This window comes from Halictus rubicundus, chromosome 3 (assembly GCF_050948215.1).
Source record: "Halictus rubicundus isolate RS-2024b chromosome 3, iyHalRubi1_principal, whole genome shotgun sequence".
NCBI lineage: Eukaryota > Metazoa > Arthropoda > Insecta > Hymenoptera > Halictidae > Halictus > Halictus rubicundus.
In genome coordinates, this window is record NC_135151.1 from 7760618 (window position 1) to 7779878 (window position 19261).

A 19261-nucleotide genomic window follows, 5' to 3' on the forward strand; every position below is an offset into this window, starting at 1 on the left:
CACGCAGTTTCCAAGAATGCAATTGTAACGGGTGTACGTCGTACGAAAGTCATACGACAGCGATGCAAATCCGAGCGAGTCCTGCTGGAGGGGGTAGTCGCGCGAAGAAGATGTCTGGAGGGGGAAAGAGAGCGAGCGAGAGAGAGTGAGAGAGAGAGGGAGAGGGGAAGTGGTCGGGTAGTAGCAGTGTGCAATGGTGCGAGAGAGAGAGGAAGGGTGGGAGAAACCGCGGCGTTCGAGTCAGCTTGTCGGTGCCGGTCGCGTCAGTATGCCGCGCAGCGCGCAGGCTCGCGTACGCGTATTGTTTCTCTCTATTCCCGTCTCTTTTTCGCGGCCGTAGCCGCTGGTTTCCTATCTCCGTTGCACCCTCGGTCACCTACGGTACGCAACACGGCTGGAATACGCAAGTACAAACATCTCGCGGTTTACGCGTTTGCGTGTCGTCGTCGTCGCCGTCGCCGTCGTTGTCGTCGTCGTCCCGTGGAACTCGTTCCCCTGCGCCGTCTGTACGGCACACCAGATAAAACAACGTAATCGTGGAAATTCAGGTGTCGTCTCGTTCGTCCTCGGGTGTGCTCACGAGCGTACCGAGTGGCGCCGGGGTTAAGCTAGGATTCGATCGGAACCTGTTAACGACGCGTGTGCGTTTAACGTGCGTGCGGCTCGTGACACAGTGACACGGTGCGTAGAGGTTGGTACGTGAGCGAGTGCGCGGCCAACGAAAGAGCGGGAAAGTCCCGGAGACGGGATTTTCAAACGGGACCGAAGTATCGAGGGGGGGAGGGGGGGACGGGAGGGAGGGAGGGATACCAAAAAGAGGAGAACCGGTGGTGGGACCGATGCACGGACGTAAGAACGAAGTCTCGAGAAACGGTTGCGAGAAACGGGCAACGAAGGAGACGAAGCGGAAATGAAGTGAGTTGTATCCCCCTCGTATTGCTATGGGATCGATAAGTTAGCGCCTCGGTAAATATCAAGCGGGGTTTGTATGTCCAGCGCGCACGAACCTAACCTAGCGGACTGGCTCGAGAGCTCGGTGCACTGGCGAACGCGATCGATCGTGTGCGCCGGGGTCTCGACGTTCCTCGAGGATGTCTTTGTGACAACGGTGTACCGCTGCTGATCGGTGGAACCGGTGGAATTCTTGCGAAGCCTTCTGGTGTATAGTCGATCCAGGAAGTGGGATCTACCCTCGTCGTGTGCGCGCCATCTTTGATCGTCCAGCGATGACAGGTGGTGGACGTGATTGCTGATCCGAGGGACCGCGGGCGATTCGATCGTTGGATCGAACACGCTCGATCGAATCGATACCGAGAACTGAAGAGGTGGAGGAGGAGGAAGAAGGAGGTTGTGTCGCTGTTCGTAACCCTGCGGAGGTAACCCGGAAGGATACAAGGTTAGGGGATAGGATCTCCTGGTAACGAGGGGACAGAGCGAATTGCGGGCGTCGGATGGAGCTAGCGCTCGGGAGAGAATACGAGGCGCTTTTATTTTTAGCCGACGCCGGTTCGCGCATCGCAAAAACCGGTTCCTGGAGAGTGCTGGGCCGTGCCACGAGGTAGTACGGCCGCGCGTATACGCGAGAGAGGTGAGAAGGGTTTTAGGTGAACAGGGAGGAAGCGAGAGGCACACTCGCGCACACGTATACACAGGCGCACACGTAAACACACGGCCTGTGTGGAAAGGTAGCGTGTTGCGTGTCCTTCTCGGAGAACGGAAGAAAGAAAGAGTGACACGGAACGTGGAATTCGCCTAAGCCGATACACCTCGTCCCCGCTGCTACTTTCTCTCCCACCGGTGTGTATCGAGGTATCGATTGCGTGCATGCACGCATGCCGGCCTTATCCGTGCTGCGGCTATACGCGACATACGCGAGGAGAGTGTGCGAGATTCGATCGTCGAGGCACGACGATGAGCGTCGCGGATGCAATTAGTCGGCCTTGATAAAAAGAGCATTAGAGGACGCGGTTAGAAGGGAGTACATCGGTGGACCGGTAAGTCGCGGATCTTTCGGATTCGATTTTTATCGTGGAGCGAAAGTGCACGAGAGTGAAGGGTATCCGTGAACAAAGAGGACTGAGAGGAACGATCGGGTTTGAGAGTTTCGAGAAGTGGTTAGGGATCGATTGTTGGGCAGCGGAACGAGATCGACGAGACAACGGGAACGGAATGAAGAATGGCAACCGATTCGAGCAACCGTCAAGACGTAAGGGCGGTCGCCACGACGACTACCGATTCGCAGCGAAGCGAAAATCGCGCCGTCGCGGCGCGAGGCGCCGCCGGTGCCCTGGCCCTCAGTGTTCTGGCCGTGGTCCTCCAATCGGCGGCCACGGCGACCCCCACCTGGGGATACTTCACCAATCCTGACGGTGAGTCACGAGTTTGAAATTTTCTCCGATCGGAACCGCGCTCGTTTTTATTGATTTCGCGGGATCATACAAAGCGGCGTGATCATCTGTCGGTCATCGATCGCGCATGCGCCCTACGGTCTCCGGGATGATTTTGAATTGGATCGAGCCCGCGGCAATGGTTAGATTGCGGATTTTTATGCAAAATATAAGTTTTATTCACCGATTGTGAGAAACATGCTTCCATTAGAAATTATGAAATCTCATAAATAAAGAACGTGAACGACCAAAAAATTAAATTTTTAGTATAGTGCAATTGAAAAACTTGACACTTGTTGACAGGATATGATGATTACAATGGTGCTGACTTTAAGGAGTAAGTTTTATTTAGGGAAAAGTCAAGTTTGTTTAGAGTTGACTTTATGAATTGGATATTTCATGTGCAACTAATATATTCACTATTTTAAATTGCATCTATCCATTTTTGTTATAAATATAAAATCCGCAGTCTAGTAATGATATTTTGAACTTTTTCTGATTTTTTAACACTAAATTAAGTGTTCTGATATTTTTAAATTACGATTATTGAGATTGTAAAGATTAGGGGTGTACGAGAACCCGCTGGTCGGGACGAGACGAGTCGGGTCGGGTCGGGTCGGGTCGGGTTCCCGAGAATTTCGAGATTCCGGAAGGAATCGGGTTTCTCGAATAAGTCGAAATTTCCGAAAATTTTGAGAACACGGCTGCAGTTTCTCGAGCTACAAAATATGTAAATACACCGTCAGACGTCACACGTTTGTTTATGCGACACTTAGAAACCATGAATGTATTCATTAAAATGAATATAAATGGTTAGTGGGTTCTCGGAATTTTTAGGAATCCCGACTCTTTCGAGAATTTCGAAATTATCCGGGTACCCGTTCTGCTCCCGAAAAAATTTCGTGTTTCCGACCCGATCCGACCCGACATTTCGGATTCTCGCATACTCCTAGTAAAAATATGTCCATGAGGAATTATTTAACAAATTTATTTCTTTAAGTGTATATTACAAAAATGCAAAATGGTAAGTAAAAGTAATGTAAGATAGTAAACCTACTGTTAACTGGAGTTTGAAATGGACCAAAGATCGTATGAGTTCTGGAACTTTTGAATAGGAAGTTAGGGGTGTGCAGGTACCCGAAATTGTAGTTGGGTCGGGTCAGGATCTCGAAAGTTTGCAATGTTTTGATACTAAAGATTATATTAAATATAAAAACTTCCTGTTATTTCTATGTATATATGAAAAGTTCTTGAACTAAATTGAACTTTGTTAGTGAATGCTCTCACTAAATTAAAAACGTGAGCTCTTCTTTATGACGAATAGGTTGGTTAATTAACCACTAACAAGTCCCTACTCTACCGGGTCTTTAAACAATTCACATGCATAAAATGCATATATAAAGAGACACTCGCGTTCCCAAGGTCTTTCTTTTCCAATTAAAATTTAAACGTCCACCGGGATTCAAATTATCCTCTCGAGTTTTGCTTCGGAGACACGAACTTGAAGAAAATGTAATTTCACATGGTGAGTAAATTGGAAATGGCGCAATAAACTGGTTGTGCATTAGGCTGATGGTTGAACTATAAATATTATAAAATTGACCGTGTTATGAATTGAATAAAAATCATGACGGTCATTTTACGAGTATTTCCAGAATTCTAGTGTTAAAGTGACTAATTGACGATACACACAATGTGGGCAGCGTTAGGTTTTCTCCGAATGAATTATCTATGTCCACCAATGACCTTGACGTATGTACCTCAAGGTATATCCTGAGAAGCTATAACAGTGGCTTTCATTTTCTAAAGAAATGTGTCCTTGGTTCAAGGTCTTGTTGACACTTGTACTGTCAAGAATAATACAAAAAAGAAAGAAATAACAATTTTAATCAGAAGAGTGTACGAAATGTTTACATACATATACTTACAAAAGTTTTTAATCTTCTTTTGAACCATTTACTCTATTTCCAGTCCTCCAATCCTTGACTACTTATAAAGTCGTTTACATTTCACCGAGAAAGTGAGAAAACATAATTTCCTTAATAATTAGGCTTAATACCACTGAGTAAATCTTGGGCGGAGATTTTGAAATTAAATGTACACAATTCCATCAATATCCTCCACGTATTTTCTTTTCTGGAGTTAATCGATTTGGCAGACGAGCAATGATCACAATCAATTCCAAACTAAATGTACAGTACAGTGAATTTTGGATATATCGAGGCCTCTCGAGTTTCGTGGTCCCTCACGGAGTATACCCCGCGGTAGTGGGGATAATTCCGCGTCGTTTACTATCCAGGCCTTGGCGACATATATAGAGAAATCACTGTATTTCATTAATATTTTCCGCACATTTTCTTTTCCGGAGATAATTGATTTGGCAAACAAGCAATTGTCAGTTCTTATTCATTAATTCCTCGTAAGCTTCACGTTGAACTGGCGCCGGTTGTCGTCGAAGAGTCTTTTTCCTCTTTCTGACGCACAAGGTCGCAAATGAGATTAGCAAGCATTAGTCTGATCACCTCCAGTGTGGTTCCTATGTAGCATAGCTCGCGCGGAAATGGCATGTGCAGTGTGACTTAATAGAGGCTCGATAATAAACTCGTAAGAGACTATACTGAGCGGTACAAGTCGCCCAGTGGTATTCCGAGGAATATACGCTTCTCCGCGGTGTTTAAATCGAAACCCTTCTATACATCTGCTCCTCATTTAACTGTTACAAGGACACGCACACCAGACGCGTGAATAGACTGGCCTTTGTGCGCGAATTAAAAGTCGTTGCACGGGGAACGAGCACTTTAGGCGGTCAACTTATTGTTACTTAATCGTTACACGTTCGGCTCGCAGATTGTTGCATAACAATTCGGCTCGCTCTGCTTCCAGATCGGAATACAATAGAGATATCTAGCCATTGGATACAACGGTCGGACAACTAGATCGTTTCTCTCGCAATCGAAATTGCGCAACTCCAGATTCAACGCTTTTTAGGATGTTCTCGTAAGGAAAACGGTTATTGAGAATTCGTGGCGTTCACTGACGAAATACTATAGTTTCGTCTTTGATTCTAACAATTTTTCGATCCAGATTTGACTAAGTTATGTTGGTTCTTCGAGTATGATTTATGAATCGGTTTATGAAATACAGATCCCGGCAGCAAATGTGATTAAGAGAGTTCACCGATCGACCACGTTCCTTATCACTTTTAGTTCAACCATTAATTACTGGAATGGGTTCCAACGCACAGAGTGAGCTTTTGACATTTTCTTTGGAAATCAAACTTATTATCAGTAGTGTCCTTATAATTTTATTTGCAATGATTTATACTTTTATAGACAGATTTTAATAAAATGCACTTCTAGTGTGATTAACTGTATCGAATTTCATTGAACCTTTAATTTTATTGCTTCCAAAATAATGATGGTTAATCTAGTAATAATGATGGTTGAGTTAGGACAGGCATTCTTTGCACACTGTTTAAAGTTTCGATCAATTTTAAGAAAACGCCTTGACAAAATGGTCATCACTATCGAATTCTAGTGAACGTTGAAGCCCAGTGTTCTTTGAACATTCTAATCAGGTATACAGTGAAATCTCGGTATTTGTCAACAACACGGGTCTTGCCAGCGTCAAGTATCGTCCAGGAGACATACCCGAGCCATGTTATGTTCACACTCCTCGGCGTCCGAGGCCTCTCGAGCTTCGTGGTCCCTCACGGGATATACCCTGCGGTAGTGGGGTTAATTCCGCGACGTTTATCATCCAGGCCTTAGCGACATATATAGGTAAATCACTGTATACGAATTTAAACACAAGAGTTGCACTCCGGCAATAAAGATAGCCTAATCGCGTTTACCTCGTCATTTTCCACAAAGTTTCCAAGATTCACCTCGCCAGTTAACTCGCCCCCACCTCCTAATCGGGTTCGGTTGATTGAATTTGCCGTGGCCAGCACCAAAAAAGCTACAGCACTCTGCCAGACAATGACTGTTAGAAGTATATATATATAGTCGAGTAAATCTGGCAGGGAGTAATTTCGCTTCAGCAAATGGAGTTCCCGTGTACATCGATATCTATCCACGCATCGTGGCTCCTCCCACCGTTGTTTCCTTCATTCATATCGGATCTCGTGGATCTAGAAAGGACAGTTCGTTGCTCCCACCCTCGGTCTACGAGACCAGAGTCGACCTAATTCAGTGCACGGTTCCCCGTATATCGAGTCAATTAATTCCAGCAGGTCGTTTTTACAACAATAACACAACACAACACGGCGCGGTGCGGCGGCCCCGCCTTTCGTCATCGAGCTCCCTTCGACCTGTTTCTCCTTCAGATAACGAGCACGCCGGTTGGTTGATCGGATCCGGCCTTTATCCTGTAGACACTTCTTCAACTTCTCTTCACTTCTCTTCTCCGCGTTTCTCGAAGAACCGAAGAACCACGCGAGACACGGTTACCGTTTTTACCTCGGTTAATGGAAGGAAATTCTAGCTGTACAAGGCGGTCCGCAATTAGCGGTACAACCGGCGAGTGGATGATTTCAACGTGCGAACACACATAAATCGAGACGATGCCTCGTTTCCGGAAAAATCAGCGATCATCGTGTTTTTCAATTAATCCTGTATGCGTGCACTCCTCTTTTGGGGCCTAGGCAATTGTTTTCCAAGTCAAAATTGATAAGGCGACTGGGAAACGTCATGGTTGTTGATTATATTTTTCGGGAATAGAAGTATTTATTTTGATGTTGTTTTCGTCTTGAATTTAAAGGGGGAACCTTGTGTAAAATGAAACTTTTGAGCACTTTTTTTTGTTTAAATCGATAGGAAATTTCCTCGGGAATACGATAAAAAAAGTTAGAAAGTGATCAGAGATGTTCTTGTACGTTATTTTCAAAATAAAGTGGACGGTTTGTATTGGGCGGAGCGGTTCACGTGGTCGGGCTCTTGTCGGAAAGGCTCGTGTTTCTGGGAAAGAAGAAAAAGCGGCTGAAGTACAACTTTTTAAGGATCAGGAAGATCCTAGGATCAGGTTCTATGAACCTGAAATCGCAGATTATCAACAAACCGTGGTAAGTTAAAATTAATTAAGATTTTTTCACGATATACGAACACCTAATGTGTTTTTCACGTTACTCAAACTTTAAACGCATTTTTCTCGAAACGCCAAATTCTGCACGCCGTGCAACGTAGCTCAAAAACTGATTACTCGATTTTTATGGAACTTGGTATATATATATATATATTCTATAAATGATTGGCCACAACATGACGATCTCCGATTTTTTTATTTTTTATTTAAAACATTGTTCACAGAAAATCCGTTTTTTTTTCAAAACTTCGCCATTTTTGAAATTTTGCAAATTTTAATAAAAGAAGAGTGTCATGTTGTGCGTATTTGCATAACCTAACGATTCCATTTTGATTTTTTTTGTTTTAGATAATTTTTGTGCACTGTACGCTGCACGGCGCATTTCCAGGATGTCATTTTTAAGCCGCCATTGCACCATTGATATTAACGATTAAAATTTATAAAAAATATTTTTGTTTGCATTATAACATTAATAAATGATACCTCAAATTTTAAAGCAATCTACTAAAAATTCTTGAGAAACAGACCATTTACACAAGGTTCCCACCTTGAGTCTTCCAATATACTCTCCAATTTAATTTTCCGATTTGATCCTTTAATTTAACCTTTCGATTTAATCGTTTACTTTAACCACTCGATTTCACCCTTCGATACAATCCTTCGATTTAATCCTTTGAGTTAATCCTTCGATTTAACCCTTCGAGTTGATCCTTCGATTTAACCCTTCGTTTTAACCCTTCGAATTAACCCTCCGTTTTAACCTTTCGAATTAACCCTCCGTTTTAACCTTTCGAATTAACCCTTCAAATTAACCCTTCGATTTAACCTTCGGCTTGGAATACGAGGTACAATAACGCATCTAAATGCATAAAACTGATTAAAGGAATTCTAACATGTGTAATCGCTAGCAGAACTGCATTTCAAAGGAATGCTTGTTCGACTTGATCGTTGTAGATGAACTTTTGCGTCTTCCATAAGCGAGACGTGTTCCTACCATTTTTCTTAAATTGTTCACTGACTGTCAGCTGCATTTTCGTCGATTGATGACAAGCTTTGAGCAAAAGTGAACTAATCGAATGAAGTTTTTTTACACGACTGGGTGAGCACTCGAACCAAAGAACAACGCCAACGTTCGAGCGTCCAGCACTCAGACCTTGACCGCTTCAATTCACAATCATTACTTGAACGTGCAACACAAACCGTGCTTGCACTTTTTCGATAGTGATGAACACAACGGTGGAATAGAAATACGGTTGATTATTGTTACAATCAATTTATAAAGTTTGCATAAAGATCCACAAGTCTGGTACCTAATAATAATCAAGAAGACGGAGAACAAGAAAAATCTTTGGAAAGGCGGTTGTAAGCCAAGAAATGGAATAGAGCTAGAGATTATTGTTATCAACTTAGGAAATGTTCAGTTTGCATAAAAATCCACAGTCAACATCTAATAACCATCAATAAGCCTTTGACTTAGAAAAATCTTTGAAAAGGCGGTTGTGAGCCAAGAAAGACAGCAAAGACCATAATGGAACACAGATAGAGATTATCGTTATAAATTTATAAAATGTTCTGTTTGCATAAAAATCCACATTCTAAACATCTAATAACCATCAATAAGCCTTTGACTTAGAAAAATCTTTGAAAAGCCGGTTGTGAGCCAAAAAAGACAGCAAAGACCACGATGGAACACAGACAGAGATTATCATTATAAATTTAGAAAATGTTCCGTTTGTATAAAAACCCACAGTCTAAATACCTAATAACCATCAATAAGCCTTTGACTTAGAAAAATCTTTGAAAAGGCGGTTGTGAGCCAAGAAAGACAGCAAAGACCATAATGGAACACAGATAGAGATTATCATTATAAATTTAGAAAATGTTACGTTTGCGTACAAATCCACAGTCTAAATACCTAATAACCATCAAGAAAAAAGCTTTTGACATAGAAAAATCTTTGACAAGCTGGTTGTCGGGCAAACAACGTCGCAGACGTCTTGAGAGCTTTCACCTGCTCGAATTTCGGAGCCCATTCCGAATGCTCAGACAGCAATACATGGTTTCTATGTACGCCATATGCGCAGGCAACCGTGTCGGCCCTACACAAACGTGTGAAATATACGTCTGGACTTTCTTCGGCTGGCAGCAGGTAGACCTCGAGCTCGGCAGGCGGAAAGCCGCAACTGGTGGGATATTGGGCAACCACGATGCACCTTGGTGTTCCTGGTCGAGGGTGGAACGGTCATTGACGACGGACCTGAGGAACTGTGAGAACCGCGGAGCGTGAAAGCCGATTAGCGGATTCCACCTTTCAATCTGTTTTTCCGTTTGCTACCCCCTTTTTTCGAACGATCGGCGTCGATAGGATCGATGGAACAAAAGGTTGTCGTCATCTAGGCTGTCTTGTCCGTTTGTTTTTTTTTTATGGTACTTTCGATGGGGTATCAGTCGAGCACACACTTGCTGATTTGATCCATCTTCTGGACGTTTCGTATTTGGTAATTGAAATTCGTGGTATTTGAAGTTGGTGGTGATGTTGCTTGTTGACCTTGGAGGTATTTTCATATTAATTAACCTCTTAACACGTTCGCGGACGCAAATGCTATAGCATTCATTTTCATAGTGATGCAAAATGACGTGAATGCTATGGCATTCAAATTTTAAAGCCAATTTTTATTCATTTAATTTTATACAACCTTAAGTTTTTGTAATTAATATACATTTCAAATTAAAATTTGTTTTTGTAATTAATATACATTTCATTTGTCATTACTAATGACAGTTAACTTATTACTATTGTTTATTTCTAATCAGATTTCGGATAGTACAACTAGTTTCAAGAAAAATTGTCTGTCTATTTTTGCAGCTCACTGAAATTTTTACTGTCCGTGAACGTGTTAAGTACTGTACGGCGTACAGTGTACGCCACTATAGTGGTTTCCGCGGGAAGCATCAGTTTGAACGATACACCACTATAGTGGTTTCCGTACTCAAGAGGTTAATAGACTGCGGATCTTTATGCGAAATACAAACTGTCTGCATCTGTAGCTACAAATCTTGCAAAATGAGGTTGACAATGAAGGAGATTGAATATCTGAATTTCCTCCGCGCCCGTATTGAGATGCCGTTGTGAATGATGATGCATTCTGTGTCACATGCATTATGCACACACGTATTACGTCACAGTAATGTTTCTAGAATCAAATGAACGTTTAAGTATTCCTTTGGACAACGTTTAGGCGATCGAAAGTTTCAGATATGTTCTTATTGTCATATTAGCTCCTCAACACACTTCTATTCCTGAGATCAACAGCCCCTCAGAATTTCTCAACGCCCACGTTGGAAATCCATTGTGACATAAGTAGACATAGCTGAGGTTTAGCAAAGGCATCATCATTCTTGGATTTCTTTACAGCTGCTGAAGATACAGAAGTATGCGATGGTGAAGGATTTTATCGGATCATCCCATAAGTAATGCGACTTTCCTTCGGTGTTTTTGGTACCGACATATACCCTTGATTTTCTACAATTTATATAGAATTATAGAACCGTGTTTCACCTTCCAAAAACATGAAAGGAAGTTTGATCTACCTACAGAATGATCTATCAATACTCCAATAGAAACTAAGTTTTCATTAAACTGCATTTCGAGTTGCAGCAGTTGCTATCTAATTTTCTGAGCCATAAAAACTGTATTATAAAACTCCAAAGTGCACTCAACGAAGGAGACAATATACAAGAATATGTAGAATATAAAAGGAACAAAATTAAAGGGAACAATTCAAGAACAATAATTAGTCTGCATAAAAAAAATTATTTTATTGTTGGCGTTTTTAGCCTTCGTTAATTTCGTACACAACTATCGAATATCTAGAAGATTAGAGAAGCATATAATAAATTGGTGTAAGCAATAAGACGAGACATATAAGGAAATAAATTGTAGTAATTTTTGAATTATGGTAAACAGACGTGTAATTGAAAAATAATGACAGGTAAATTATACAATTTTTGTTGGGTAGTGATTGGTATAGAACACAGGAGGCACTCGCCTCGCTTTTGTCTGACGTTCGTTCGGTCGTCTCTAATATCCAGTCGAACGCGATCCGCTGGAATGTGTGCCGTAAATACGATCATAAAGAATTCATTCGATCCGTTCGATGTGTGTTCGTTGCACAGAGACCTTCGCGAAGCGAGACACAATTTATGAAGGAGCCGCGATCGCGAGCGCGTCACACGACCGAGCGAAACTATTTCTGGACATGATTTTCGATTTCTGTTAATGCGTTCATTAACAGTGTCAGTCCAATCTCATTCACTAATCGCGTTCTCGATTACCGATTCCCTTTCCAATCGAACGGTAGTAATAAATTTCAAGTAGGAAGGCATAATGAAAAATTAAAAATTCATCCCAGCTTTACGTGAAATTCCATCATTCATGAAAGTGCCCATTGAAGATAAGTAATTCATAGACGGCAGGCGCTTTCAACGATCGTGGCTAGATTCAGAATCATAACTAGTATTACCACATAGAACAAGGGACCCAATTACTGCGGGGGTACCAATTATTGTACCTATATTAATTATACTTACTTTTAAAGCATAATGAATATTAAAAAAGAGATATGTAACTGTATTAATTGATTTTAATGGAAAAATGTAATATATCTGTTTTTTTAATATTTATTATGCTTTAAAAGTAAGTCTAATTAATATAGGCACAGTAGTTGGTACTCCCACAGTAATTGGGTCTCTTATCCTATTAATTTGTATTTTACAAAGAAATTCTAAATGAATTTTAATTCTCCTGATGAAGACCGAAGTTTAATCGGATCTAGATAGATCCGTACGCGTTCGACACGCCAACTGCATATGGTTTTTGTGTGCCCCGGGTGCATTGTACTCACCGGTCACTGACGAATGCAGCAAGAATGAACAAGGTGTGCGTGATCCTAACAGGTGGCTACTACGGTACGCCGACCGTGATAAATATGTGTGAACGGCGGTCGTACGTTTGTAGCTGCTGTATCTGTGAATGGCTGTCACAGGTACGTATCCACTGGAAAGATCCTCCGCCATTGACAAGCCTCTTTCTACGATTATTCGACGATACTGATCTTCTTTCAGTATTTACACTCTTCTATGCACTGCGCACCTTCCATTGTTCCGGAACATTCGCTTTCGTCGCGTTACCCTAATTCCCTAAATACTAATCAATCTCGTAAAATTCTATAGCAATTCCCTCAGATACACAGCTATAAACAGACATTGAATTTTGATGTTATATATTTTTTAATATCCGTGGGACAATTCAGGCTCTGGTAACTCTTAACTCGTAACCCATAACAGTATCACGAGAATGGTACTGAATGTTATGTATGAATGAATGTAAAAATATTAAAACTATTTACACATCGTGGTTCTTCATACAACGGGTTAAAAATGTTTAACGCATACTTTCCTTAAAATATTCGGCAACGTTTCAGCAATATTTCGTAGCGTGCCTGAATATCTACGTTGGCTAAAATCAAACAATTGAAAAGATGTATTCATCGAATAAATCTAAAGTTTGTTGTGCTAATTATCAATATTCCAGAAAATTGTTATCGCAATGAGATTCCGTTAATATTGTCTAAAAGCCTGATAAAATTTTCTAGGCAAGCATTGAGCAACGTGCGCCGCCATTTTGGTACCGGAGACCTCGGATCCACTCGCCAGAAGCACACACGCCTAATCTCGCTTCGCGAACAATATTTCTCCGTTATAGCATCATTTTGCCACGTTTCGCCAGTCACGGACACCTTCTAAATCCGAGACGTTATTATCTGGATTCGTAACGCAACCACGGGCCAACTCTCTACACTCTCGACTCTGTTGCAACGGAGTTCAGAGGCTAATGCTCCGGCGATAGAAGGATGCCAACTAAACCCTGAGAAAGTTTCCGCGATCACCGTCACGAGAACACGGATCTTGGCTCGGCTAACGCGTGTAATCGCGCCTCATCGTTTCATTAAAACGGAGAAAAGCCTCCGCAGAAAGTCTCCGACGACATACACGGGAGAAGAAGAGTGTCGTCTGGGAACAAGATTCGTGCCGGTTGATAGTCTCTCGATCGTCGTGTAAAAATAGGTTAACAGAGAGATCCCCGTATCCGGTTCTTCGACGTCCGAAGCGCTATGCCGCTGTCTTGTTCCATCGATTCTGTTTCTAGAATGCCTGATTCCACGGGACACCTCCCCGCGACCGTAAGTCTGCGGTCTTCGAATACTGTTACTCGCGTGATTCACGTCCCGCATAATGCTTGTTGTCTTCACCATGGGCTGACTACCGTTTCGCGGCGGACTTCAGAATCATAATCACTGCTTGGCCGTACAGTGCCATATTCTGTCTTTTCTCAATACTGCATTCATGTTATTATAATTAATCGATTATAATTTTAATCGACGGCACCAGAAGGCGGCAGGAAGCTCAGAAAAATCGAAAATTCTTCAGGCGAGAAATAAATTCAATTGCCTCTGAATGCACAACAATACGGAATGGTGATTAGACCGCGGATTTTATGCGTTTATGATAAAATTGAGCGCGTATAACACAGAACAGAGTAGAATCCTCAGAAGAAAGCAGTGCTACTTCATTTTCGATGACTTACAATTTTTATTCGCCTCCTCTCTCCATTTATGATTTCATTAAATATGTAACTACACGATTTTATTATTAAAAACGGAATCTTCGGAAGAATCCGAGAACAGTGCAATTTTATATTTAACATCTTGAGACTCCCGAGACGAGGAAATGTTAAGCAAATTTTAATTTTCCATAAAGTCCTTACGAGGTGAAATAAAATTTCCCTCGAACGTCGCGCATAAAATACGGTACAATCGCTCGAATCTCTCCGTTTGAAAATCTACAGTGGGTGTAACCTTTGTATTTCTTATTCCTTCGCATACTGTTGGCAACGTAAAGTCAGATTGAAGAGTATTACGAGTTGCAAGGATATTGAATATATATGTATACAGGATGTCTTGTTTAAGTGAGTACAGCAGGACATCTCGAAAGGACCTGTAGTTATTAAAAAAGTGTTCGTACTAAAGTTGTTTGGTAGGACGGGCTACATCATGTGGTAATCATTGTTTTCTTGTCGGTCTAGTAGTGGAGGAAATCTGAAGGTCAATCTACTTTTCCTACATATCTTGCTGTACTCACTTAAGCAGGACACCCTGTACATATAGTGAGATGGCGAATATAAAATAGCAGAATTTCTCTGCAGAATAAGCGCGTAAAAAGTCGCAGAAATGTCGTCCGTATCATTATGAACGGTACTATACTGACAAAAGAACCACGACGACAGCGATACGCCCGGTACGTGGCTGTCTACCGGGAAACCAACAGTCGCACACAGGTGTAAGTAGGTGGCTCTGGATACTGTTACCCACGCACACGTATCGCCCTGTAACGTGACGGGGATCCACCGCGATAGGGGCCCGGGACTGTGTGTGCAACAAAAATGTTAATCAGAGGCTGAGAAACGGGAACTACCGGAAAGGTTCCGCGATGCAGACGATAAGAGTTCGCGCGAGCATTTTTCGGACGAATTTCTCCACCCTGATAATCTTACAACGGAAGAGCGGGCTTGGCTTTCCTACGTAACTCGACCAAAAGGATACGCGTCAGAGGAAACAGGCGACAGGATGATAGGTAATTAAATCATGGGACACGGAAAAGGAGGTTCAAGCATGCTTTAAAGTAGCTATCTTCTTTTTACCATTCAAATAATTTTCTTTCAGACGGGAGTCTTAAATAGTGAGTCATTTCTTGTTTCCCCTTTCTGGCGTTGGCTAACTCATCGAAATCTTTTTGACCGTTCAAGTAGAAACTTCTTGGTCATCTTTCGCCACCTTCTGAGAATCTTCTTGGTGATCCTCGGCTCCCCAGCCAGATCACTTTTCCTCATCTTTGGCTGCTTTCCTTACATAATCAGAAGATTTTTGGTCACCTGTGGCTACTTCTTAGAATCTTCTTGATTTTGGCTACACTCTCAGAATCTTCTCAATTGTTCTTGGTTACTACTCCAACAATTCTTGATCATTGACTACCATTAGACTACCTTTGTTAAACTCTTGGCACACTTTGCGAGATCTTTCATGTTTCTTGCGATGCTCTCTTTTGAGTATACGCGATCCGAATTTCTCTGATGATTCCCGTGAAGTCAGGGGTTCACTGTCATGGTCTAGCTACCGAATGAGTATGTCCGAGCTGTTTAAATCCTCTTGTCGCGCCGTCGTGTTCAGAGGTCAGCGCTTGAAAGGCTTCAGTGTTCTTGAAGTGCCGCAGAAAGCTGTCTTACAGATTAACAGTGATCATCGTCGACCACAAGAAGACTCTCATGCGTACACTTCGAATTTGCCGCGGAAAAAGTGAGAGTATCCGAAGCATTGGCAGTCGATACGGATTACCGTCGGCTGATACGTAGGTGCGCCGTAAAAAAAAAAAAAAAGGAAGGAAGAAAAAAAAATACACGACACAGTGTTCACAGTGTGTTATTCGATCGTCTTAGTACGCAATTGAAACAGGCATTAGAACTCGTAGAAGTAGGCTAATAGACTCGTTGAAACATTGCGCAAAACGAATGGAAAATAAAGGATCGAGGACCGGTTAGAGAAGATGAATGGGCACGATCAAACGAACACGAATATTCTAAGAACAGAGTAAATGAGGCAGCCGAGGACAATCACGTTCGCGATGTCGATGATTGGTCTTTAATCAGTTTGGAATGAATACCGTGAAATGGAACAAACAAAACTGGCTAGTTCGATGAATACACACTTTACCCGAGACTGCATCGCTTTTCTGATGAACAGTGTATTGCAGTAATCATTGCATTACGCCTGTTAAACCCATTAAGATTCAGGAGCCAATCAGCACGCATAAATCCGACCGTTACACGCTGGTCTATGATTGTAGGGCAGGTCATAATGAAACTAATATATACTCGAGTAAGAAACTTGTACGCGCGTGGAAATTAATACTTTCCGGGGAAACAAGCACGGAACCTCTCATTTAGATTTCTTTCGATTTATTTATGTTGGGCAATTTGCTATTTTCTGGCGAAGCGAAATTTATTTCTGTTCTAAATCGGTTATTAAATTCAAAGATCTGTACCATTTTGACTAAATTCATAATCGGTAACATGTTTTTGCGAATTTAGAGTATATTCAAAAGTACCATAGATCCAATCGATTCTAATACAGATATTTTATTGCTATCTGTTTCTGATTTTTGCAGAGTTTGGAATATTTTTCTGTTGGCTGATATTCAATGTTAGGGGATAATGCTGCCCCCTAACTTATCGATGGAAAATTCAATTCTGATTTTTACAGAGTTTGGAATATTTTTCTGTTCGCTGATATTCAATGTTAGGGGATAGTCCTGTCCCCCGATTTATCGATGAAAACTTAAATTCTGGTTTTCATAAAGTGTAAAATATCTTTTTATCGATTTCTATTCATTATTAGGGGATGGAAGCTATCAAAATCATTAATGAGAGATTAGACTGAAGGATGTGATGGATTTTGTGACTCTTTCTTACGAATTTGATGTTTGTTACAACGTCCAGCAGCCAGGTATCTGCAATCGATGTAAAATATCGACAGCAATTTGATGTCACGTGATGTTTCATCGAGATGCTCGTTGATCGGTCATCGTTCTTCTCCAACGTCTATTTTCACGCGTCAACGGTATTTTCTTTATAGACAAGCATCTCGAATCGATTCGATATTCAGAACAGCTCGGCCCACGCAGCGACTATGATTCTGTCGTGAGAACAACTTCTGAGCTCGGGAAAGAATGTCATGGACGAGACGTGCGTACTACTCGCAGATATCTGTTTACCTACTGCTGTTGCGCAATGCTTTCAGTCATTACTTATCCTCGAGGTGTCTCTGTATTTTCCTTAAGCTAACACACCGAGCAATTTTCCACTCGAAACCATAGGAACACATCCTGCGTTTGGGGGCCTGAAGCCAAAAAATGGACCGAAGAATGAAACCGTTGAAAATCGTAAACTACATAGAAAATGTGTAGAAATTCGTTTCTGCATTTGGGGGTCGAAATTTTCTAAAAATCGGAAACTGAAAGATCTGTTTAATCCAGTTTGCGTAATTATTAGACTGCGAATTTTATGCATTTTATAAGAAAAGCAAGTAGGAGAAATTATTAAAATGATTAAAAGAACGAATACATTTCCATTTAGTTTCACTTCCCCGCAATTGGACTGGAAAGTTTTCATTTTGCATAAAGATCCGCGGTATAGCGATTATAAAGAGCAGAGACCACGGTGGTTACTATGGCGATTAGTCTCTTTCCACCTTCGCGAGAGCTTCCACACTGTCTCGAAGACACAAGATAATCTTCCCATTCACGGGAATATTCTTTAAGTCTTTCGCACTCCGTTGGCGTCGGAACGGCGACATTCGTGCGCTCCGTAACTCCATGGCGTTGCCACGACGGCGAACATAATTTGCATCACAAGCCAACATGCGCAACCCCATATGCACACCTTCTTCCAGGGGATTTCGAAATGTAAAATTCAAGCTCCATTTACATCAGAATGAAGCGCTTTAACAAAAGAAGCGAACACGTGTGTAATAATTGCCGACATTCCGGAACGGTTTACTGTATTAACAATCCCATAATGGGAGTGCAGGCTGTGTTGCGGACCTTGTTGCACTTTTGCAAATGTTACCAGCTATGTATAAATGTATGACACGAATGAGCAGGTGAAACAGAAAATAGAGAAACAATAAAATATATATATCAGAAGATTTCAAGAACTCGATTATATTATTTGCAACCCACTGAAATTCTTAACAGAAGAAATGTAGTTCTATGCAGTTCCTATTCCTTGCAATCGATGCAGACAATTTTCGTTTGGCATACAAATCCGTAGCCTACTCGAAAATAGTCTATGTGAAATTTGTGTCAAATTGATACGGACGAAGGTGAATGGACAATTTCATGATGGCTGAACTTCGAGATGCAACGCACGATTTAAAAACAGCGCGTCCACTATTTCGTCCAACCTTCTGGCGTCAGGATCGCGACGATAGCGATCTTCGTGGTCGACGAGAGTACATAGGCGTCAAGTTCGAGGGGTCCAGGCGGCTGGCGACTGCAGACACGATGTCTTGGTGTCGTAACGCAGTGGCTGATGGAGAAATCCTGCCAGCTTATAATAATGTATCGCGTTCCGTTACGGTCGGGCCTGTTCACACTGGCGAACGAGAGGACTATAACTTTTAGAGGAAGATGGCACGCCGAGTGAGAGCCAGGTAAAGGCCGTTGCACTCGCCGGCTCGAAGACTTTCCTGACGGTGCATAGCGGTACCTTAACGCTCCACATCTCTTTCTCTCTCTCTCTCTCTCTCTCTCTTCTTCTCCAACTTTCCAAGTCTCTTTCTTTACTCCTCTTTCTCTCTCTCTCTCTCTCTCTCTCTCTCTCTCTTTTTTTCATCGTACGCATCGGCACGCGCGCATGTGTGCGCGCACACGACAGGGTAGTGTACTTGTTTTCCAAGCGTAATGGCGTGTTACGTTGCGGCGCATTGTGCCGCATCGAGAATCGACAATGACACATCAATTTGGCATGGCAAGAGAATGCGACGCCGCGGATAGCAGGTTTCCCTTACCAGCATCGGCCAATGAAATCGTACTGCGGACTTGTTGGAAACCGGCTGCGGTTTTCCGAAGGAAACTGACGAGCGCCGTTGGTTGCGATGTCCTTTCTATCTTGATCTTTG

General features: G+C 42.2%; 1 protein-coding gene across 3 annotated transcripts in view; it reads left to right on the plus strand.

Moving 5' to 3' along the window:
• The first annotated feature begins 258 nt into the window (after positions 1 to 258).
• Positions 259 to 19261, plus strand: part of LOC143352569 (uncharacterized) — a 68537-nt gene continuing 49534 nt past the window's right edge. The window contains exons 1-2 of one of the 3 annotated variants that reach the window (XM_076785175.1): positions 259 to 1396; positions 1498 to 2369. In XM_076785175.1, coding sequence (XP_076641290.1) covers positions 2177 to 2369 — 193 coding nt within the window. In that variant the 5' untranslated portion in view covers positions 259 to 1396; positions 1498 to 2176. Of the gene's footprint in view, positions 2370 to 19261 lie in introns of all 3 variants that reach the window. The other 2 variants (XM_076785174.1, XM_076785173.1) reach the window with 2 other exon arrangements.